Consider the following 24,480-nt stretch of genomic DNA (forward strand, 5'->3'; position numbering starts at 1 on the left):
GTTGGCGTTCTGCAGCCAAAGGCTTTGACACCAAATTCTGGTGCAGCGAGACAAAAATGTATGAAATATATGTGAATTATTTTATTTTTATGGCTGTTTAAGCCTGCGTCTTAAAATTTTGTGAGGTTTGGACAAAGACAAAGTTGAGTTTTGGCCTTAACTTCCAGCATGCGGCTTTTAATCAAGTGCGCTCCGTAGTCTGAAAGTTACGGTAGTCTATTAACCCCAAATCAAGACTGAGATGTTTTAGAAAAAAACTACCTCTGGTACAGTAGTTTCTGAATGTTTGGCCCCTGTGGGCCCTCAGGTTCAGTGATGGAACTGCGCTTCTTCAGGGGTCGTGGAGCATTGCTCAGACGGCGGCGTAGGACTTCCAGGTCAGCATCGTTTTGGTAGCGTAGTTGAGTGTGGGCTGAGGACAAGGACATTAGCAAACGTTATTTCAAAGTTGCTTGTAGATATCAAATAGAACTGAGGTTGTTAATGAATTTGCCATTACCATTTATGCTAAATTGAAATATATTCTTTTCGCTGATCACATCACAATATTAGGCAATACATATTATGGTACTTGGAAAGCCCAAAAAGATGTTGAAATACAAATAAAGATAGGTAATGTTCAAATAGAAAAAGTTTAAATTTCTGTAAGTGGTTATTAGCCATGATATTATTTGGATACATTATAATATCATAAAGTCTCCCAAAAACCCTTCATATAATGTAATGTTCTTTGATTGTGTCATATTTAAGTTCTTGTACAGCGATTGGGGGAAATGCATACGATATCAATATAGAAAAGATATTTTGATAACAGAAAAAAGCTATTAAGTAAACCTTAATCTCGATTATTAGTATACGAAGAAATCAAGCATCAACTATCAATCAACAAATATGCAACAGTTTGTTTCCTCAACTGTGCAGATAGTCATCATCGAAGGGGAATCCACAACTTCAAGGTCTAATGTTCTCGTACAACATTGAAAGGCAATTGTGCCACCCCAAAAGGTTCATTCATGGAATGATTTAGATCAGGGGCCTCCAACCTTTATCAAGCTGAGAGCTAATTTTTGATTCTAATTAGCACAAAGGGCACCCAGTTTCATATGCATTTCTAAAATAACAACCTATTATGCTACCACTATGTTGTTACTATGTTATTACCAGGTTAATTATTAGAAGTAGGGTTAAACAGATTATGTAAACCACTAAAAATAATTGTACTGGAAAATCACTATAACCCAGTACTGCGGGCACCTGAGAAGTCCTTAGGGGGCACCAGGTTAGGGACCCCTGATTTAGATGAAGACCTTAAAAATGACCCTAATTTCTATCAATCTGAACAATTATACAAACTTTCTATAGAGTATTAATATATGAAGAGTTTAATTGATTGCTCGATAATGGTGGGGATGTGTCCAAAACTACACCCTTGGAAATAAACAAAACTTACCTACCATATGCTGGAAAAGACAAACATGCTTAGTTTAGGGATGCATTTTGTTCTCTTTTTTTCAAGAAAGGAGAAAAAAACGAGAAAGATAAGCTTATTTTGACTAGAATTACAAGTTTCCTGACAGCGGGGTGAGAACTTATTATTTTCAGTATTTGCATACTCCTCTGCGACCTACCAACTGGAGTGAGCTTAGTAGGACTGAGAGGACGAGGGATGTTGTCCACATTTGGAGGAGGTACAATTTGCTCGCCACCCGAGTGTCCTGTCTCAACTCCTTTCACGCTTTCTTTTTCTGTGACGTCTTCTGTCCTGATTCCTCCGTGGAGGAAAGGAATAGGGGAAGGTGATGTGGAGGATGTGGGCAGGATGGGTTTTCCATATACTGTGGGTAGAAACAAAATTACTGAATTTTCCGCACCATAAGTAAAAAAAGAAAATTTTGCTCTGATATATATTTTTTATATAAAAGGTAGACAGGAATATAAGGTTCATGTCATTAAAATTAGATTAGAGGTTAGGTTACACAATAAATATAAAAGTAAAATATTTGCACATTGATCAGTTGAAATATATCACTGATCATAAGTGCATGACATAGATTGCAACAGGAATCAGATCTTTTCCACTAGACCACTACAAAAGCACACGACACATAAAAAGGCATTAAGTGTATCTCAAAATCACACTATTTTTGGTTACAGTACCAAATTGTTGATGTTATTATCGGGCCAGGCTGTCAGAATACTGCCAGACATTAACTGTGGAAAACCTAAGAACACTTTTCTTCTTTGAATAATGGTGACCTGTGGGTTCTCCAGCGTTAAGTCCCTGGTACGGCCGGCGAGTAAAGTCATTACAAAGTGCACAAGATTTTGAACTGAATGACGTTAATGGCATCATGGGAAGTAATTGGGTTTTTCTGAAATGAATGATGATAACGGCATTGGGGGAAGTAATTTGGTATTTCTGAAATACATAAGTAAATGCATGGGAGCACGTATTCAAAACGGGTGTCACTCACAATAATTAGTTTCAGCTGGGAAAAAGAGAAAAAACATTTTATGTATACATATACCTGGTACCTTGACTAAGAATAGTATACTCATGAGATAAGATCTTATGACTGTTCCTGAGTCGTCTATATCCCTACTGGTCCTGTGATCTGGGTTCAATTTCCTTTGCATTCAATGTTATTCAATTGTGAACAACCATTCATGACCCTAGCAGCTCTTACTAATGCTGCCCAGTGTGATCCTTGTTGCTGCCATTATTTTGCAATTGTGGTGCGTGATAAGATTTATCGACTGATCAATAATCGCACAATAATCCAATTTTGTTCACATGTAAGGTGCACCTAATAATAAGGTGCAAGTTCAAATCTCTGGCCAAATTGGGGGTTTTGGGGTTTACCTTATAGTTGGGAAAATATTGAATTATTTAAAAGAAGGAATGATGTGCATTGCTAACCTCAACTATGGCTGACTGACCTGCTTTGACTGCGGCCCTGTTGCTGAGTGTGCCGTAGTTCTTAGCCTGTGGCTGCTGGAGATACATGCTGTAGATGGAGCTGCTGTTCATAGTGGCGGGGCCCTTTCGAGGAGACTGGGGCCTGGAAGGATGGTCGTGAACATACGGACGCACTGCCACTGCCGGGGGCGGATCAGTTCGTTCACTCTGTGGTGGCAAATGTGAAGGCTGGAGGCCTGTGTTAGAGCATAGCAGGAGTGACAAATGCAAGGATTTAACTACAGATGTCAGCTATAGGCATTGTTGGGCCTAAAATGTTCCTTTGTAACAGATTCCAAGGAAAAAAAATCAAACAGGTCTTCTGGATTTTAGTCAGTATGGAACATGAAGTTTGGATTTTTGCCGCCCTCGTGCATATATTTATATAACAATTTAATTAGTATTGACTGTGGATCTAGTCCGCAAACTTAATAGCGGCACAATGTGCTACTTTTCTGTACTAGACATTTCCCCGCGGATATGCCAAGATCACAATCTTATTCCATGGGGACAAAAGGAATCCTGCATATTCATTGATGTCCTTTGCCAATTAGATGACAAGGCATTTGGCTACCAAACGCTATTTACATTTCTTCGCTTTGACTCTTTGTCGTGATGCGTTAAACTAGTCAAATTCCCCAGTTCTGAGGCCAGCTGCAAGGCGTCAGCTGAGATCCGTGTCCGAAGTCGCTGTCGACACATCCGCCTCACGGAAAAAAAAATTACAATAATAAACCGGATCGTATTGTAACTCGCATTTTTTGAAATGTGGAAAAAAAAGTAGCAGCTTGTTGTTCGGAATTTACCCCTGTGTCACTCAAGTTGACTCATAGATCCTTCCATCCGCCAGCAACATTCTTATAGGGTCAGCCTTTTTATATTTACCTACAAAGAACTACTGAACACTGTTATGGCGGCGCCATTTCAATCAGAGTATGAGGTCCCTGAATTTTTCCTCATGGAGATATTCTCACTAACGTATACACAAACATCCAAGCCAAATTTACAACTATGAATTAAAATACTGAAATCAGGGGGTCAGCCTTTATGCTCATGTTTGGTTGTGTGTCACCAGTGGCAAATGGTAGGCAGCGCGTGGGGAGGGAGGACGTGGCTTATACAATAACAACAAACCATCAGGAAATTGTTGGGTCAAACGTAATTACTGAATTTATTGTAAAAGTGTGCTGAATTAGTTTTTGGTTTTTTATTTGTAAAACACCATGCCTAGAGAAAAAGGAAAACATCTTGGACAGAAATGAAGAAGGAGATTTTCAAGTGGTTTGAAGCCAAAATTGATAAGGAGTGTCTAAGGGGCCGGTCACACAGACATTTGCGGCTGAATCACGGCCAGAAATTTCTGCCTGTGAGGCGGACGCTATTGGACGCTTTGAGATCGCCATACAGACGAGATACAGCAGTGCTTAAAACGCAGTCGGAAATTCGCGCGCGGGTGGCAGCGCGAAAAAGTTTTGCGCAGCTCAATTCTTCAGAGCGCGGGTACTCAGCCTTTCACGAGCGTATCGAGGCTGAACCACGGCCAGAAATTTCTGGCCGTGAAGCAGACACTGTTGGGCGCTGTTGGACGTTTTGAGACCGCCATATAGACGAGATACAGCAGTGCTTTACTCGCGGTCGGAAATTCACACGCGGTTGGCCGCGCGAAAAAGTTTTGAGCTGCTCAAAAGTTTTGAGCTGCTCAAAAGTTTGAGCACGTGTTAAACCGCGTGCCGCACACGTGGTCAACACGAGGTAATGACGCGGAAATGACGCGGAACGACGTGCTCTGGCCGCGGCCAGGGCGTGGTTACACATGGGTAGGACGGGAAATTTCAGCGGGTAATCGTGGGTGGAGCATGGTAATAGCATGTTCTGCGCCTGTATCGCCGTGTTATTACGTGAAATTAGCGTGTTACGCGTGTGACAGTCAAACGCCTTTCTCCGCGTATATACAGCGCGATTTGCCGAGCACACGTCAGTTGTGTTCGAGACGTCAAGGGGGTGAACATGGATCCCCGTCAGCGTAGTGACCTCGTCTTAATCCATTTTTATTTCTTGACATTTCTTTTCAAGATAATAAAATAAAAATGATGCCATAGCTTGAAATCTTGATCTTCACGGGACTGTGTCTTGAGCGGTTATGATTTCTACAGCCCGGTGTTATCCGAGAAATGCATCCCTGCCGAGATTTGCATCCCCTCGCTACTACAACCACTTTTACCTCGTTTTATCTCACTTTTAGGGAATGTAATGGCGAACATATAACCAAAACCACTTCGTCTTGCATTTGTTGGGAATGTAATACAACTTAAACCATTCCGTCTTTGTTTTTGTTGTGAACGTAATCGAACGGTAAATCCTCCCCCCCTCGCGTGAATGCGCATTCTGCTGCGCTTCCAACAAAACCGATCGTATTCCATATAAAACGCTTATTAAAACAATAAAGCGAGCTAATTATAACAATTGGGAGATCCTAGTCTATATAACGCGTTTATTTAAACAATAAAGTGCGATCATATTCTACAAAATGCATTTGTTAACGCGGATGAAAAAGTCAAAAGCGATCGCAGCAGAATGCGCGTTCACGCAAGGGGCTGGGGGGGTGTGGGTGTTGCGTAGGAGTCGGATTTGGGCACAACACCGGCTCGGGAGCTTTTATACCCGTGGTCCACACGAGAAAATGACGCAGAAATGACGCGATGAGGAAGCGGAACAGTCGCCGGCGTCTGTTTTGCGGGCATACCACCGATGAACAGCGGGTTGGCCAATTTTGCGCATTTTCCATCGCGGGCAACCACTGGCAAAAAAAAACCCGCAAAATTTTAGCCGTGATTCAGCCGCAAACGGCTGTGTGACCGGCCCCTAAGCTAAGATTTCACAAGCCAAGAAATATGAATGGTTTGCTGCTTCCAGATGCAGTTGTACACATTACATTTCTTTTATTATGTGGCTGTTTTAAAGCAGTTTTAAGGGGTCGGGTTCTATATTCAGTAATTTGTAACTAGTTACTTTCAGAGTAATGCACTATTTTTCTCTGTCAGTAGTCTGGGGGAGGGGTTGGTAACTGAATGACTTTTGAAATGAAGCAACTAGTAATTGTAACCAATTACTGTTTTTCAGTAACGCGCTCGACATTGGGTACGACTGCATTAGTCGCATTTTGAGATCGATTATTTTACCTTGGTCTGAATTTGGAGGGAGGGCGACGCGTTGATGAATCTGCTGAGAAGATGAGGAAGAGCTCGATGAAGATGAGGTGGTGTTTGCGGCCCCGGGTCGGGGCCATCCTAAAGTTCCAGGAGCTGATCGAGGAAGGGAGCTTGTGGAACGATTCCCTGCCCCTTGGTGGGCGGTACTAGGGAAGGTGCCATAACCCGATGATGGATACTGGAAACATTGATAAAATAAGAAAATCCTCACATAATTGGCAACCTTGATTAATGCACATTTGTTGAAAATGGATGCTCCCTTATCTCTTATTTGGTATGAACAAATAAGCTAATTTTAAGCTGTCAGCAATACTAGAAAAAAACTCAAATCCAAGGGTTGCGCATGTTGAGATTGGATTTGGGGTTTGTTTTACTCACTGCAAGCCAAAAAAGAAGGGATCCTGAAGTTTTTCTGATTTTGTACTAAACATATTATGCACGGATAAGAGGATGCGGGCTTTCCCTGTTGTGATGTCGTGATAATTTTCATACCACTCAAACTCATATCCAAAGTTTGTCTATATGTCAATAACCAGCGGACATGCACCTTTAGCCGTTGATGCGTAAGTACTGTAAATTTCGGACTATAGAGCGCACGGGATAAAAAGTCGCATGTGCAGATCTAAAGGCCCGGTCACACAGCCTTTCACGGGCGTATCGTGGCTGAATCACGGCCAGAAATTTCTGCCCGTGAGCAAGACGCTGTTGGACGCTTTGAGATCGCGATACAGACGAGATACAGCAGTGCTTTACACGCGGTAAGAAATTCACACGCGGTTGGCCGCGCGAAAAAGTTTTGCGCTGCTCAAAACTTTAGACCACGGGTAACCGCTAGGACGTGCTACGGCCGCGGCCAAAACGTGGTTACACGCGGGTAGGACGCGAAATTTTAGCGGGTAATCGCGGGTGGAGCACGGTCATAGCACGTTGGTTCTGCGCCTGTATCGCGGTGTTATCACGTGCATTAGCGTGTGTACCGCGTGTAAGCACGGTCAAACGCGATGCAGCCGCGGTTACCCACGATAAGGACGCGGAACAGTCGCCGGCGTCTGTTTCGCGGGCATACCACGGGTAAACAGCGGGTTTAGCCAATTTTGCACATTTTCCACCGCGTCTGTTTCACGGGCAGAAACTTCTGGCTGTGATTCAGCTGCGATACGCCCGTGAAAGGCTGTGTGACCATGCCTTAAGAAAGAAAATTTTTGTCAAAGCCACACCGGATTTTTAAGCTGTAGGCTTGAGCAGCCATTAAAATGAACTCATCTACGTCCATTTTTTACAAATTTAAAAGAATTAGCGGGGAAAGGTCAAGTGCGGAAAAGTTTAACATTGTGCTGCAATCAAGCCTTTAACAATCCTGTAAAATTTGCTTAAAATCCCCGTCCACGTTGTGAATTGAATGCTGCTCCTGAATTGTTTGGAGAATGTGGTTTTGTCCCAAACTGAAATAATCACTGCAGGTGCTACTAACATTAAGTAATCTGAGTTTGGAACACACAGAAATAGAAGGTTTTTATTTTTGCCTGAATTCATTTTACAGCCTGGATAAGAGTGTAACATGGGCATCTTAGCTGTAAAACAGGTGGGACAAAAGCATACCTGGTCCCAGGTGAGATTTGATCAAAATCTCAAAAACTAAACATTGTATATTACACATTTTTCTCAAGGTAAGTCACGGCGTTTCCACAAGTGGCCATTCAGAGACCACCAGTTTAGAGCTCTAAACCTCTTCAATATGGTATTTCACTTTGGGCGATTTTTAGACATTGTGAAAGAGTTGTAAATGTTTGACTTCTCTTTCCAGAAGTCAATCACTGATTGTACCCACATGCATGTGATAATTGTGCTGAAAATTGATCCCAAGTTACATTACGCATGCTTATTTCTGGTTCTTGTTTGAATACACCCCATTAATAAATTTATGTTGGGAATTTGATTGGTTAAGAAAATGTGTCAATTATCATTTGAATTCCTCACTACTGCCAGATGATAATTAGAGCCAAAGTGATGTAGGTCTTTTTTTTTTTTTTAATACAGGCCACTATAGCTAATGCGGCCTACGGTTCATGAAAAAAAGCCTGCAATTGGTCAAAAGTGGTCTCAATCAAAAGTCAAAGGCTATGGGGCATTTTGGAAATGATAAGGTGAGTTTGTTTACTTTTAAAAGGAAAGTATGAGGAGAAACGGACAGATTACAAAAAGGATCGTCAAACGGTGCAGGGATACTTTGAGGCAGATTTTCTTTTTTTTATACATCGGCATTATCGTGCGTTTTGGGTTAAATATTTAACACGGTTGGATTCACTGGACTCTTGTGAATGTAACAAGACTATGTTTGTGAATAATTGTGTCATAAATGGAATACTACAGCACTTGTTTCCATAGTTTTCGGGTACCTTGTTCCAGACTGATAGTAATGTTTCTGTGATGAGTACATTTTGAAAGGGTCAGCATATCTCAAATCCCAAGAGTTTAAGCCTTCCAGTGATATGAAGACACTACTTTGTTTGTCAACAGCCTGACAGCCTGCCTATGGGGACGTTAAGGGGTAATCAGTCGAATTCCCTGGTCCCCACCAGTTGTAAGCCAGCTGCTATTCCCCAGCCAAGATATGCGCAAGGGCCCGGTGCGCGTCTGAAGTTTAGATGGGCACAATTCGCCTCGCATAGAAAAAAGAATAATAAATAAAAGGATAAGGAGCAACACATTTTAAGCCCTCTTAAAATGTAAAACAATTTTTTGCATTTTTCTTTCCAAATTTACAGAAGTTTCTGCTCACATTACAAAACTCATGCCCCTAAAATTTTCCATTCAGACACAAAAAATGTATTCGTAAAATCATACGTAAAATCAAGCTGAAACGTTGTAAATTTGTGCTTATGAGAAAGATTTAGAACATACGCACATCTATACAAGTATGGATATGAGTCTCATTGCTATGGATCATTTATCATGGATACGCCTTTTCGACAGCTATCTTATTCTAAATTCAGACGCATACCTGTTCTGTGCTGTTGGTTCTCCAATTGGATACATTTTTATCTGGGGTAGGCCAAGATGCTTCATTGGCTACAAGACAAAAAAGAAACCATATTATCACATGACACAAAGTAAAAACAAACAACAGAAGAAATGTAAATATAAGTTAATGTGTAGAAAAGTGGGTCAATAAAAAGCAAGCACCAGAAGTTATGCTGACATGAAATGTAAATCAAATTTTCCTGTCAAGATGCTTAGAGAAAAATGTCGACTGTAACTTGTTATGAGGTTATATTTACTAGAGACTAATAAGACCACCAAAAGAATGGATACAATAAATTCACACATTATCTTCTGCTTATGCAGTGGCAACAGTTCCAGCTGGGAAGCCCAGACCTACCCATCCCCAGTCACTTCGTTTAGCTCGTCTGAGGGCATCCCCATGTGTTCCCAGGTCAGCCAAGAGACATTGTCTCTATAGCTTGTCTTGGATCGCCCCCTCGGACCCTGCCTGTGAGAAATACTTGGGACACCTCCCAAGGGATGCCTCCAGGAGGCTTCCTTGCCAGTTGCCTTACCAGGTCAGTTAGAGGAAAAGCGCCTTCCTTCCAGATGACTGTGATTCTCACCTTTTCCCAAAGGGAAAGCCAACCTGTGATACAGGGTCCGCATGGCAGCCCCTGAACTCCTCCATTTGGGTTGGGATGTATTTCTCTACCTGGAAAGGACATGCCACCCTTGAGGCTGAGAAGTAAGGTCTCTTGCTTGGAGGTGCTGTTCTTAATCCCAGCCACTTCACACTCAACTGTGAATTGCTTCTGTGATTGTTGAAGATGATGATTTGAGGAAGCCAATAGCACCACATCAAAATGAAATGCTAAGGCCCCAAAACCGGGCCCTTTCGACACACAGTTGTGCCTAGGAATTCAGCCCGTAAAGGTAATGAACAGAATAGACGACAAAGGGCTGCCCTGGCAGAGTCCAACTCCCCACTTGAAATGAAGCAGACTTACTGCAGGGCCAAACTCTGACACCAAACATACAGGGAAGAGACACCCCGGATAAGACTGTCCTGTACCCCCTGCTCACCCTCCATGGAACACCGTGGAAAGCCTTTTTCAAGTCCACAAAACACATGTACACTAGATGGGCAAAATTCCATGCATCCTCAAAGAAAATGCAGAGGGTATAGAGCTGGTCTTCTGTTGGCCTGAAAGATGTGGGACTCATAGGAGGAAGACGCAGGAAGGCAACAAAGAACCTGACAGAGGAGGCTGAAAAATTTAGATTTTTGCTCTGGCTCAGGAGGAAGGACAAGACCTGGGGGAAGAAGACCTAACCTCAGACAACGCATGGGCTACACTAGGGTGGAGCTTATCTTAGCCCTTGTGTTCTATTACACAAAAGAACAATCACTGTGCAGTTTGGTCTGGACAAAATACATTTTAGAGGTATAGCTCAAATGCTAAGAAGTTTGGCGTTTTCAATCAGTTTTCATAAATGGGAGTTCTAGAGATGCTGGGATAAGCCACATATGTGTAAGTTTATATCTCAAACAATTATTACCCACAAGTCATTACTCAGCAAGATCAGTCTAATTCAACTAGTATAATTTCCCTTGACCTACCATGATACAGTTTGATATTACATCTGCATGAATAGTCAAGGTACATAATGGTGACTTTCTAATCATCCAACTTGCAGGTGGTCTTCTCATGAGCAACATAAAATTGTGAATATGCTTGATGGCTGTGTTTTGCTGCTGTTGGTGTCGGTGGATTTGTTCAGACCGAGGACAATCGACTTTGGCCTGGACGGATCTATTGACACTAACAAAGATGTTATATAATGAAATTGTGAATATGTTTGATTTTCGAGAAGGTTTGTTCAAACCTCACTTTGTGTTTGCTGTTAAAAACGTAATATTGGAATATAATATTGTGAATGTGCTTAATTGCTGTTGAGATTGTCATGATTGTTTTCTGTTTTTAGTGTCAATAAATTTGTTCATACCAAAAAATAGGTTGTGGAACCCAGAAGGGAGAGGACCCAAGAAGAAGGGAGAGGACCCACACAGAGGACTGGAAGAATGCTGCTTGGGAGGGTGGGATGGCAGAGCTATGCCCTTGCACAATAGTATTGCCTTTTACACGCTGGTTAACTACTGTTAAAAGAAAATAACTCTGAAATTGTTTAATTGATGTTGAAAATGTCAGGAAAAAATGTTAAAACGTCATATCGTCACGTCATATTGTCAGATATAAAAAATTGTGAATATGCTTGATGGCTGTTGAGATTGTCGTGTTTGTTTTGCTGCTGTTGGTGTCGGTGGATTTGTTCAGACCGAGGACAATCGACTTTGGCCTGGACGGATCTATTGACACTAACAAAGATGTTTTATAATGAAATTGTGAATATGCTTGATTGCTAATAAGATTTTCGAGAAGGTTTGTTCAAACCTCACTTTGTGTTTGCTGTTAAAAACGTAATATTGGAATATAATATTGTGAATGTGCTTAATTGCTGTTGAGATTGTCATGATTGTTTTCTGTTTTTAGTGTCAATAAATTTGTTCAAACCACAGACCAAGAATAATCGACTTTGGCCTGGACAGATCTATTGACACTAACAAAGATGTTATATAATGAAATTGTGAATATGCTTAATTGCTATTAAGATTTTCGAGAAGGGTTGTTCAAACCTCACATTGTGACATTGTGCTTGCTGTTAAAAAAGTCATATTGAAATATAATATTGTGAATGTGCTTAATTGCTGTTGAGATTGTCATGATTGTTTTTTCTGTTATTAGTGTCAATAAATTTGTTCAAACCAAAAAAAAAAAAAAAACATAGTTTCAACTAGATCAAAGAAAGAAGTGTATCTGCTTGGTACTTAAGTGTCTGAACTAACCGGAAGCAAGCTACCATCAGTTCGCATGGCTCTTGGTTTCTTTCTTTATCAACACTTAGAATTGCACAAGCCCATCAGGGCGTCTTTCACAGTGACAGTGAAAGAAATATCATCATTTTGGAATAAAGCAAGAAGAAAAACCTTTTCAAGCATGGCGTTTGCTAAAAAAGAACAAAGGACGACAAATAGCAACACAAAAAGCCAAGGAAAGTGAGTGCAAAAAAGAACTCGATGACTTGTTTGGCATTGCTAATGCTAATGCTCTCAACATTATGACAATTCCAGAAGACAAAGAGTTTTTGTTGGATCAAAGAGCAAAGGGAAGAAAGGGCTCAATGACAGGTGTTGACCAAAAATTAGCACAGAAAGAAAAAAAGACTTGAAGAAAAACAAGAAAAGACCTTGAAACGACGCCTTGAATCTGAAGCTGAGCAAAGAATTGCAAATGAGTCAGTTCAATTATCATGTAGCAGTAGTAGTTCAGAAGATGATAAACCAGGAACAAGTCATGACATATCAGGTGTTGGTATCTCAAAGAGGATGAAAGGCATGAAAAATGTTGTAACTGGAACATGGTACCTCTTGCTGCAAGTGCCCCTCTCACTGATTTGCAGCTTTTAAAGTCTTTGGTGGAATATTCAAACATAAATGCTGCAATATCTAAGGCTGCCCTTCAGAAATTTTCCAATAACCTGTGGTAGGTAACACCAGAAACGGTTACACACGCTTTGTTTTACCATCAAGTCAGTGCATCAACGAAACAACTCATGGTGGCTACAATGAAAAATAAGGACAACATAGATGAAACTGCTGAACAGTATTTTCAAAAGAGGATATCTGTAGATTTAGACACTGTTACAAGCAAATGTCTAGAAGACTTTGTGTCCTCTAGAGCTAGCACTTTCTTCAAAACCATGGACCTTCGTGTTGGCTATCTTGATGTTGAACCACAGGAATGGGAATAGCGGGATGACTTCAAACAAACTTTGGAAACTGTTCAGGCAATCAGTGTGGTCAAGGATCTTGCAGAACGACGTGTGGCGCTGATTCAGGAATACTCTGGTCATATCACAAAAGATGAAACTTATCTGCAGCAAATTGTTGAAAAACACCTCAAAACTTTTTCTGATAGCCGACTCTAGTAAAGGAGTTTTTCTCATTGTTTGTATTATGTACCTAAGCCATCGTTACTTTGGGTGTGTAAACGGCTTAATGGGCGCTAATCCAAATTTATGCAGTGATTGAGCTACTTCTAAATATCAACTTACAAGACTGAAACGTCTGCTGTGTAGTTTTTGGTGGAAATTGAACATTTTTGTGGGGTAAGATAAAAGAATACATGAAAAGAAAAAATATTGGTCATATAAGCTCCACCCTAGGCTACACTCATTAGCTGCATGGGGTGACAGGGACGTATCTGTCAGTGCTCTGCCACCAGGAGACGTACCAGAAATAAAGGGGCAGAAAATGGGTGAATCGTAGTTTCTGGCTATTGACTCTGCAGCTGACCAATGGGCAGATGAGGAGGTGCAAAAGGCAGTGATGCCCAGCAGGAGTAACTATCCTCCTTTATAATCCTACAGCATGATGTGGCTTGAGTGGTAAGGTGGCTCCATTCCAAAAAGCCAGACCCCATTTTCCATTTATTTTTTCCAGCAGAGACATAATCAGAGCTTTTGGCAGAGTTAAATCATTTCAGAGTACTTACACGGATTGGTATATCTTAACTAATGTGTCCTGTAGCTAGTTCCAATGCAGCATCCTGCTGACCTCAAGAGGATGCAAATTGTCAGCTCAATGCAGGGTGGAAACATGGACTACTTCCAAAGAGTCCAGATTAGAGAGAATCACCTCCCTGTACTTGCCGTTTTAGTATGTCCTGCCGCAGAAGGCTGCATGCGGACACCCGTTAAATGATGTGAAGGAGTGACATGTTGAATCTATTTTTAGAAACACTATAAAACGCTCCATGCTGATATAACCCAAGGCTACACAGAGAATGGATGCTTCATAACCTAAAAATAACTGAGAATGCCACGCAAGATATAGCAAGTGCAAAAGTTATAAAACATAATGTGCATCCTTTTTTTTTTTGCATGCCAATGTGCGAAGGCATGCACGGTTCTGAATACAATTCAGTATCTACAGTATCAAAACCAATGTTATGACTCTTAAGACAAAAAACTAAAAGTATCCATTCATGCAGAATTTATATGTTCCCAGTTTACGTTCACAGATCCCTTGACCACACTGGTCGTCGGGGCAGCACTTGGTGTGTCTTGGGCATGTACAGCCATTCCTCACCAGAAGGTTATTGGGGAAATGTGTAGAAGCTTAAAAATGGTTTGACCTTCTAAAGATCAGACTTTAATGCATTTTGTGTAATTTACAAAACCCAGCATTTGCAAATGCGGTCAATAAATAGTTCCCTGAAATTGACTTTGGCAATTAAGACTACGAAGGATTCATAAAAGGTCCCGAGACTCCTGCTCTCAGCTGATATCTTGTTTGATTTTTTGTAAATATTTGTACTTGCATAGTGCTTTGGTTAGCTTGTTAAGTAGACATGATTTAGGGTCGTGTGGAAGAATGTCCCGAAACTGGGGTAGTTGAATATTATTACATGTCTATTATTAGGAAAGTAGGGGTTGTCTAATAAAATTATGATTTTAACCCTTAAAACAAACCTTTAGAAATGAGACAGCTGGTCTCGAAAGTGAAAAATATTCGTTAAGTTAATTCACACACCTAGACAATCAGTTATAGTGTCTATTTGTGTCGTGGACACACGTAAGCAATAACAAAATCATTTACTGTATTTTTGATCCTGCACAGAGAAACAGCTAAGGTTTACGTTTGATCATGTAAACCTTCAAAAATTAGGATTGAGATTTACTTGAGAAGACCCGTGATGGAGTTTTTCCCTCCTGAGAAAAGTGGCTGCTTCCTTCAGATTGAACAAAATGTGTTAACATTAAACCCATCAATTTGTCAATTTTAAATATAAAATGTCATGTTATGAACAGATTACAGTCAAATACTGTAAGCCCAGGCCTGACCCGAATTTCAGCCCTGGTTGGGCTTAAAAGGTCAATCATTAAGTTCGGGCTAATTTCTCCCTGAGTTGAAAAAAATAAAAAATACCATGCTAACATCACAGTGCGTTAAGGTGTTTCGTGGCTGTAGGAGACAGTGGCAAAAAAAAAAAGTGGCCTCATTATAATATATACTATACCAAACTCTTGCAATTTCAATTCAAAGAACTCCTTCCTGTCTCTGTCTATAATCATTATGATTATCATCTCGTTGTTCTTCTGTGTCTCTCTGCCTCTCTCTCTTAAAGTGCGGCGCTAGATTCTTAAGGACTGAAGGATTATATACATTTGACTATAAGGGATTTTGTACGATCAAATACAAATTACATTTAACGCAAAATATATTCACTGGCTGGGCTGTGGGACAGGTCATTGCAACCTAGTGGAGGATGATGTTTACAGAAAACAGCAGGAACTGGGACAAAAGGCTGATATGATAATCAGTGCTTCCCGACGCAAGAGGGGCCTTTGTGACGCAGAAAGGCAGGCATTGTTTGGAGAAGTTGTTTTGATAAGCGCTCTGCTGTTATGAGTTTTTTCAGACATCGGGACGCTCTTCTCCGAGGTGGTGGGGCCACGTGGGGGTTTTCCTGGCGCGCCCATGGGAGGAGCCGGCACATCAGCTTGTGGAAAAAAAAACGTGGGCCGGGAGAAGAACTTCAGAAGATTGAGAGGGAAGATTGAGAGAGGAGGCTTGACAGAGACTCGAGCGACACTAATTCGGATAATTCGGCTAATTCGATGGAGTTCACTTAGTTAAATACTTTAAGAAATTAAAGCTGCCCCCGTGTGAAAATGTCGGCTATTCTTGTCCATCTTTTCCCAAAAAGAAACGAGCGCGCATTGGTAGGAGGTATTTGGTTAATGGAGTCAGATAACTAATTTGAAGAATTTGGTAAACGATACATTTTAATATTAATTCCTAACAAAACCCAGAATGTTTTTTCTGTTTCTACTTTGTTTCATTCTAATAAAATCCTCAACTCAACGGTACATTTTTAATATTTAATTCCAAACAGGACGTAAAGGTGCTTTCATTTATGGCTGTATTCTCAAAGTGTCAAAATGACGGACGGCCTTAAAATGTTCCCGCCGCCTCTTTAAAAAATGTGTCAATGTTGGAAAATTCTCAGATAATGTAACTCTGCAGAGGTAGAAATATGATGGATACAGAAGTATATGCAGTGTTGCATAACCTAATTTCCTTACAAAAGGCTTTAATTTATCATAAATCACCTTTGCATATCCAGAGTTCTCAAATAAAATCTTGTATTTCCGGTTTGCTTTGGGATTGGTCCTGCAAATCAAGTAATTAATCAGGCTTGAGCTTTAATACTTGTTGGCCTGAATTGGGTCGGGCTGAATGTTTTAAGCCCAATCTTAGATCCGACCTGTAAACAAAGGAACTTAATTGTGCAAAGACTCACTGGGCTTACTTTTTTCCCTTTGAGGAGAATGAGGGCCCTCAAATTGGTCATTTGGCTGGGACAGGACGACGTCTAAATCGGAGACTTTCCATTGGCTAGGAGGCTTCCTAATGCAAGTCTTGTCCTCGTCTACATGAGAACAGCCACAATGGTGACCGACAAGCAGGCAACGGGACAACCATGGAATTGACCGCAACAATAGTTGTGCGCAATATGACCACAGTGAATTGACAGTACCTCACAGTGAAAGCGACAAACAATAAACAAAAACGGTGGCCATGAACAGTAAGGTTTCAAATGAAAATGATGGACAACAGGGACAGGAAAAAGGCAATAGACAGTAAAAAAAGACAGAGAAGCAGCCAGTTAGAAAATAAGCAGATAAAGGAAGAAGAAAACGTGCAGTTGCGTAGTTCCTACCCACCGGATAAGGAACGGATGTGACTGAGTTTTGAGAGTTTGGGAGACGCGTCAGGGGACGCTTTGTACAACACCTCCTGTCCTCCCTCAGGTGGAGCTTGGATATAAGGGAAAACAGCAGCCACTCGCCCTGAGATTCCACCGGTCGGTCGGGTGGCGCTTTGAGGAGAAGGTGGCACTCCGTCGTTCAAACGGCTCAACTGAAAGACACAAAGTTGAAGATTTAAGTCAAGTCAAGTCATTTTTATTTGTATAGCCCTTAATCACAAAGAGTCTCAAAGGGCTTCACAGGTTATTACACATAAGCAGTTTAGGTTATTCACATGCTATAGAGTAGAAGTGAGTTTTAAGCTTAGATTTAAACTTAGATTTAGTTGGCAAGGAGCTGTCACCAGACTAGAAAAAAATATCAAGCGCAGAACTACCTCTGCTCTCTTCTTGTGCAGTCGATCCCTCAAGTCTCCGATGCGTTGATCCATCAATGTCACTTGGGCGTTCCTCTTATTCAGCAGCTCTTTGTTGTGTGCCAACTTGTTGGTCTGCTCCAGGTTGTGACGGTTGCGAGCCTGACAAAACAGAGGAATGAGAAACGTTCTACAGTCTTCACAGCACAATATCTTAGAATTAGAATTGACCTTATTTACAGCGAGATTAGACACGGCACTCCAGGATAATCATTTGTCCTTATTTACCTCCTATTATGACCCTCTCTCACCATTAATGAAATACTCCCTCTCCTTGGCTCTGTGCTATTTTTTTTTTCTTTCATGTCACGACCCAAGCACTTGTGTCTCAGCCTTATGTTTATCGGTAATGTTGACTGTGTTTCGTCTATTGATGCCATTGGAACATCCATTTCAGCCTGGTCATCTTGGAAGGGCTATTACATGATGTGCGCCCCCTTTTAAGGTTTCTTAAATTTTCCTCATGCTGATGTTTATGGACTTTTTCCTTGCCCTCATGAAGGTTTCAGATGAGGGGGTGTTGTAATGGTGGTGGTGTATGCCTTTGAGAAATTATGTGATTAAAGGATATACAAACAAATGTGACTTGAATTTGACAATTTTAATCACAATATTGTGATAATATTCCCACAAAACGTTTATTTAGTGATCTGCACAGTTTCACACTGTGCCATTTGAAGAATGTTACTCCCCTAATGTTTTAATACCTGTAAATCTTGGTAGAGTTTCCTCAATTCTAAGGCAGCAGGGCCAGAAAGTGGGGATGCTTTCATTATGACTTGTTGCCTGTTGGCTGCACCCTGTTTGGAGGCGACAGAATGAAGCTGAAGACGTCCTTTCCGCAGATCCTCCAGCTGTTGGGTGAGCTGGCGAAGCAGGTTATAAATAGATTACAAATCATTTGTAGGGTGACTCGAATTTGACTCCTTAATCCTCTACTGAGATACCTGGTCAACTCGGGTCACAGCTGACTGCAGCTCAGCCTGCTTCTCCTGGAACAGGCTGCTGACATGCTCAATTTCTGCCGCTGGACACAGAAAACATCAATAATGGATTGGTTGATGTTCAGATGACATTATTGCATCGAGTCTAGCAGAGAGTGATTATTTTATGTCAAGCGTACAGAGGTTTCCATTGATCAGTTTGCTGTAGTCCACTTGTCCTCTCATGGCCCGAATCTTTTTCAGCTTTGCTTCCTGTGTGTCCACTCGTTCCTTCAAACGCTGAAGTTTCTCAGCTTCAGTCTGAAAAAGAAGAAAACAAAGTCATACTCACAAGCACTACTCCTTTACGCGTTAGACTACCGCTTTTCTCCTCTTAATCCCCAAACAATCCTATAAAATTCACCTAAAATCCCAATCCTAGATCTACCCAAAGTAAATTGTATGTTGTTCTTGAACAGTTTGGAGAATATGGACAGTGTCTCTTTTGAAAGGTAACACTCTGAAGTTTTGTCCCGAATAATCATTATCAGTGTTACTAACATTAAATAATCTAAGTTGGAACACACAGATATAGAAGGTTTTTGTTGTCACACAGGCATTATAGCTGGAAAAAACTGATGCCATCTTCTGGCTCATGTCTTTATTGCAACCTCTGTCAAGCTACTTTTGTAGCATGTGCAAGTATGTGCATTTGTTAGACACACTCAAATAAACTCTTCTTTTTTCATCTTTTTGGCGGTTTAGGTTGGTGTTTGGACTGTATTTGGAACAGACCTTTTCCTATTTTCACCATTTTCATGCTACACTAACAAAACACCTTGGGGACGAGTGGGAAATCACACCACTCCTTCTCCCCCCCCCCCCTATTCCTGCTTCATAATGTTTTGCGCATGCCGAACAGTATTGCTAAAAGTAAGATAAAAGCACATAAGCGCGGTCGATTTTTTTAAACAAAGGCTCTTTGAACTCAGTTGGGCATTGTTAAAAAATAATTTATAGAGAAAATATTTTACCTTCTTTTTTTATTTTCAAGGACACTTTAAATAGAGCACATAACATTTAAAGACCTAGTGAATTTGGGTACTTAAATGTAAGACACATTTGTACACAAAGCTAGATAATTGCTGCGGGTTCCTATACATTTTCCTTGTAAAACTACCAACAAGCACTGAATTGTATTCAGAACTGTGCATGCCTTTGCACATTGGCATGCAAAACTGCCATCTGGATCCCACCTGTGTCTGTCCTGGGTTGCATCTGCCACCCTGTTGTAGATACCTTAGCCTTTGCTCCTAGAAAAAGAAAAAATAAGAGGTCCATGTTTTATGATCGCTGAAAACCCCATACTACTTTTTGAATTGACATCTAGTTGAGTATTTTTTTCAGAATAACGCGAGGCTGTTACTACTATAATAATATCTACGCCTTACCCTTGCTGGCATACAATGCCTCCTTGTCAGCTATTGTTTATGGGTGTCATTGCATTCCTAGGCAAGATAAAGGACTTTCATATATGCCAAGGGTGGCTCTTGGCCAATAAGAATGCAGTTTTTTGCCTCATCATTTTTTCTATATACTGTGGCTCTTTGCCTCGTTTCATGTTTAGTTTTTTAAATCAACACAAGAATAATACCTGTTGTATTGTAAGGAGAGGAGTGTGTTATGGGAAATAATATGTTTTTAATGTGTGTGTTTGTGTCTGTCTGTCTGTCGTGGCAGGTCAGTACGTGGTGTGGCTCTTTGACTCTCACAGTTAAAGATTTCGGCTCTTTGTGTCAAACTTGTTCGCCACCCCTGATATATGCTATGCTAGTGTTTCTCAACAAATGTACCACAGCACACTAATCTGCAATGACACAATGTCTGGTGCACTGTTCTACAAGAAACTGTCCAATTTAATTAAATGTTTATTAAAAATGATCAAGCTTGGGGGGATAACATGTAACATTGTTACGTAATTAGAATCTATCAATCTATTTATTTACCCTGTTCATATCCCTCAAGAGGGGTAACTGACACCAAGACAAACACATACACAAAACACAGAAAAGAAAAAAGGAAATAGTAGCAAAACACACAAAAGATTTGACCATGGCCAACCCAAATGCCCAAAAACCCAAACAAGTTATGCACCTCAGCACCCAAATTGGTCATGCCTTCCGTCCCACCAGATGAAACGGGACAAAAATAAGAGTATTCCATTACAGTTACAAAACAAGATGTAATTAAATTACAGGTACCTTTTATAAAATTAGGATTGCTTTGCGGGATTACAATTGTATTCAAAAGTATATTTTCATATACATAATGCGCCAATAAATGAATTACAGTATACATTGTAAATATTTTTTTCTGACTTTTATCCTAGTAGTCTTTTTATATATATATTGTTTTCTCCTTGAAGTCTTTATTACATGTTTACAGTGGATAGCCCTGCCCAATCTTATTTCATACAATCTTTCACAACGTTGATATCAATGACAATAAAGACAATTCAATTTAATCATCACATCATGACACCAAGACAGCCATCAATATTTTGACTTTATTCAAACACTTAGGTCATTTTCACCACTACAAAATCTGCACCCATACGCCCATCGGGTTTGTGCGGGCATAAAAGCTATGGCAGAGTCCATATCTTTTTAGAAACAAATCCCAAAAATGTGATCAGTGTTTAGACTAGAAAAAAGAATTACCAAGCACATTGTATCAGTGGGTTTGTTACAGCACAGTCCCGAAGTACATTCAGAGGACTTGACACAGAGCAAACAAAAACAGAGTCAATCCTCAATTCACAAATACCATTCAATACCCTGCTTTTTCCTTGTGTTTAAGCATGCTTTTGCATGCGTCCACGGGAACAGGGTATTGGGATCCTGACAAGTACAATGATTGTTCACTTAAAACACATTTCATGCATGCCGGAAAATGTAAACGTGGTTGTATTCACCTGTTTTGGGTCTGCAAAGCAAGAAAGCTACCATGTCTGAGCAGTTACTTTATAGAAAGAACTGTAGTATTTATCAAGAAGTTACGTTCTAATATTCTGAGCCTCCACACACTCCCATTCTGTGTGATAAGTATGGAAATATATTTCCTATTCCTTGAAAGCGAACATCGTCATTATTGTAGCGCTGCGAGAAATAGACATCATCATAGGGCAGAGCTGACAGAGAAGAATTCGTACATCTATTGTGTGTAGAAAATTAGTTGTTGAATGGATGCTGAGAGACAAGCATATTTTTAACCATTTCTATTGTGCACCAAATTGAATAGAAGGCTTTCTGCACCATGGGCATCACTGACAGGGAATGGAACCCATATGGGCTGCTGCAAAATCAGGAAAGAAAATCAAAGCAAAAACCTGTAGTTAAGATCGGTTGTAGTTTAAATTTCAAACATTTTTAAGCATGTTGCCCGAAATTCAATTTTTCAATCGGATTTCAAGCGAACCCCGCATCCATAAATCACGGAAGTGACTTAACAAACATTGGTTCTGTTGACTTGGGATTTCGTACCGGTGGTGTTGTACTCTTCTGACAGCGATTGATAAACAAATGGCACATGACTCTCTTCACCACACCAGTGTGCAAATGAAAATCCACCACCATTTAATTCCCACCCACGTCCTATCACATGACATGGGAAAGTGAGCTTTTGGATTTAAGGATATTTGGGGGGACAACTCCCGTTCTGCCTCCGGTAGCAAAATACCTTTAAATTTGCCAGATACGCTACGGCATTAGCATCCATGAGCACTTACGCTAACAATGCATTTTATGTGATGTCGGAATATGATGACAATCAATCAAGAGATACTTAAAAGTCACAGGAGATGCATAGAAGTCGCCTTTAGTTGGAAATGTAAACAATCTCCCAATAACTTTATATTTCACCCAAAAAAGTCTTAACATGGCCAAGGCTCAAACATGTGACATGTGAGTTTCAACTTTAAGGGCACCGAGCTTGTCTAACTCCGCCGCTCTGCATGAGAGACAGGGCGCACAATTTGAAGACAATCCGAGACCATCATGTGCGCCTTATAGTCATAAAAATACGGTATTTTCAAACGTATTTCCAACAACATCAAAATAAGAGAGAGACACAGCTAGAAAGACAGTGATACTATATTACTAAATTTAACTTTCTAGAAACAAGCTTAAAATGCATCATTATTCATTGCCTTTCCTGGAGGGCCCATTGACTTTCTGAATGAGAATTGTCGTAGCAGCTGTGGCTTCCTTCCCAATAACTTCATTTCCTTCTCGTCACACCATTATACTTTGTTGGACGGGGAACACAAAAATCTGCAAGGAACTCAAATAGTGTACTGCGAATTGTTGACAGTCTCCTAATGCCCGCCTGGATACAATTTTAATAGTAGGCCGTAATACTCTCCACACAGACATGCACAGACACTGTTTTTTTTTTTATCTTCGAGACATTACATTCACATAATCCATTTCATAACCCGTTACCCTAACCCATGCCGTCAAACATACAGCACAAGGGCTATAACCGGTCGGTTGTAGGATTTTTTTCCAGCCTGCAATGAATCTCTGAGAATGTTAAAAAATATATCAAGATAATTTCTATCAAATGTTATGAATTGTGACATAAAATGAGAACAAGTGCTCTCTCTGGCCGGTTCAGGTGTAAAACTGAATTTCACACAACTGTTAAGATAAACCTGTTAACACTTTCAATGCCAAACATGAAAATCTTTTCCCCATTGTTTGTAAACAAATGTATTGTGTTTGGAAAAGATCCCTACATCCGTGATTATAATACTGTATGTAGGGTAGGTTATTAAGGTAGGCTGAATGATCAAGCATAATACTGAAAACAAAGCTAAAACTTTAGAGTTGACCTTCTTTTACTGATCTGGCCCTCCTGAGAACATCAAGTCTGAATCCGGCGCAGAGTCAAAGTTAGTTTGACATCCCTGCTCTAACCCGAAACAAAGTCTAACTCAAAACCTCTACATTTATCTCTAAAACCAACCCTAAAACCAGATCTAAGCAAATTAAGACAACCAAAGTGTCCAGGGAACACCTAATAATGCCCAGAATGTTTGTAAAAATCTTGAAAAAGGGCCTAAAACAACAAAGTTTGTGTGCATTCGTGTGTGTGCAAATTGTACTTTGGCAAGCAACATCTGTTGGTGAGCGTCAATCTGTTGCTGTTGTCTTGTGGCCATTTCCTGGAGCTCCGAGAGGGTTAACTCCACATGGGGAACCTACATAGATACAAAAAAAAAAGAAATGAGATGATGGACTGCACCTTAAAATGACGGCTTCCACTTTTATGTATTAACTATATACAGTTCCTAGCAAAAGTATTCCCCCCCACCAAGAACTTTTGTCATTTTGCCACATTTTAGGCTTCAAGGTTTCTAAGAATTAACAACATGTGAGACACAATTGTGAAGTAGAACCAAATTATTTCAATATTTTATCTACAACGAAAAAACGGAATAGTAAAGGGTGCAAAAATATTGGTCCCCAGTTCTCTGAGCTCAGCCAACTGACTCCATAAGTTCCCTAATGACTTATGAATAATCCAATGTCACCCTAAATGACTCACAATGAAAACAGAGAGCATTAAGTCTCTGTTTCAATACACCTGCTCTGTGATGGCCTCAGAGGTCTGTGGAAGCACTAGAGAACAGACAGTGTTATGAAGAGCAAAGAATACATCAGGCAGGTCTGTGCTAAGGTTATAAAAAAAACAAAGCATGAATGGGCTACAAGAAGGTTTCGCAACATTTACACATCCCCCAGATCACTGTGCGAGGAATAATATCAAAAAGGAGAGCGTATAAAACCACTGCAAGCCTATAAGGACCTGGCCGTCCCTCTGAATCCTCGGCCATAAACAAGGAGAAAACAAATCAGAGAAGCAACTAAGAAGTGTCATGATTACCTAAGTGGAGCCACCTGGGGTAATCATCTGGCGCGCTGGAATGCGCCTTCTGATTGGGTTATGTTCGCTATTTAAGCATTCTACACCGAGACATGGGTGTCGGAGGATTAATCCTGTTGTTCTACCTGATCTCCGTTGCCGACC

The 24,480-nt window shown here is 40.5% G+C and overlaps 1 protein-coding gene across 7 annotated transcripts in view; it reads right to left on the reverse strand.

The window, feature by feature from the left end:
* The window catches only part of LOC148351449 (apoptosis-stimulating of p53 protein 1-like), a 99,037-nt gene that overhangs the window by 15,371 nt on the left and 59,186 nt on the right, over positions 1-24,480 (reverse strand). For 3 of the 7 annotated variants that reach the window (XM_088355139.1, XM_088355145.1, XM_088355143.1), the window contains 13 exons: positions 23,555-23,650; positions 19,644-19,700; positions 18,588-18,708; positions 18,412-18,491; positions 18,172-18,330; positions 17,426-17,566; positions 17,005-17,200; positions 16,581-16,709; positions 9,170-9,237; positions 6,139-6,346; positions 2,941-3,156; positions 1,629-1,835; positions 262-412 (listed from right to left, as the gene is read on the reverse strand). In XM_088355139.1, the coding sequence (XP_088211265.1) occupies positions 262-412; positions 1,629-1,835; positions 2,941-3,156; positions 6,139-6,346; positions 9,170-9,237; positions 16,581-16,709; positions 17,005-17,200; positions 17,426-17,566; positions 18,172-18,330; positions 18,412-18,491; positions 18,588-18,708; positions 19,644-19,700; positions 23,555-23,650 (1,829 nt within the window). The remainder of the gene's footprint in view (positions 1-261; positions 413-1,628; positions 1,836-2,940; positions 3,157-6,138; positions 6,347-9,169; positions 9,238-16,580; positions 16,710-17,004; positions 17,201-17,425; positions 17,567-18,171; positions 18,331-18,411; positions 18,492-18,587; positions 18,709-19,643; positions 19,701-23,554; positions 23,651-24,480) is intronic. The other 4 variants (XM_088355141.1, XM_088355144.1, XM_088355140.1 and 1 more) reach the window with 3 other exon arrangements.

Source organism: Urocampus carinirostris, chromosome 15 (assembly GCF_059441175.1).
Source record: "Urocampus carinirostris isolate Australia breed hairy pipefish chromosome 15, RoL_Ucar_1.0, whole genome shotgun sequence".
NCBI lineage: Eukaryota > Metazoa > Chordata > Actinopteri > Syngnathiformes > Syngnathidae > Urocampus > Urocampus carinirostris.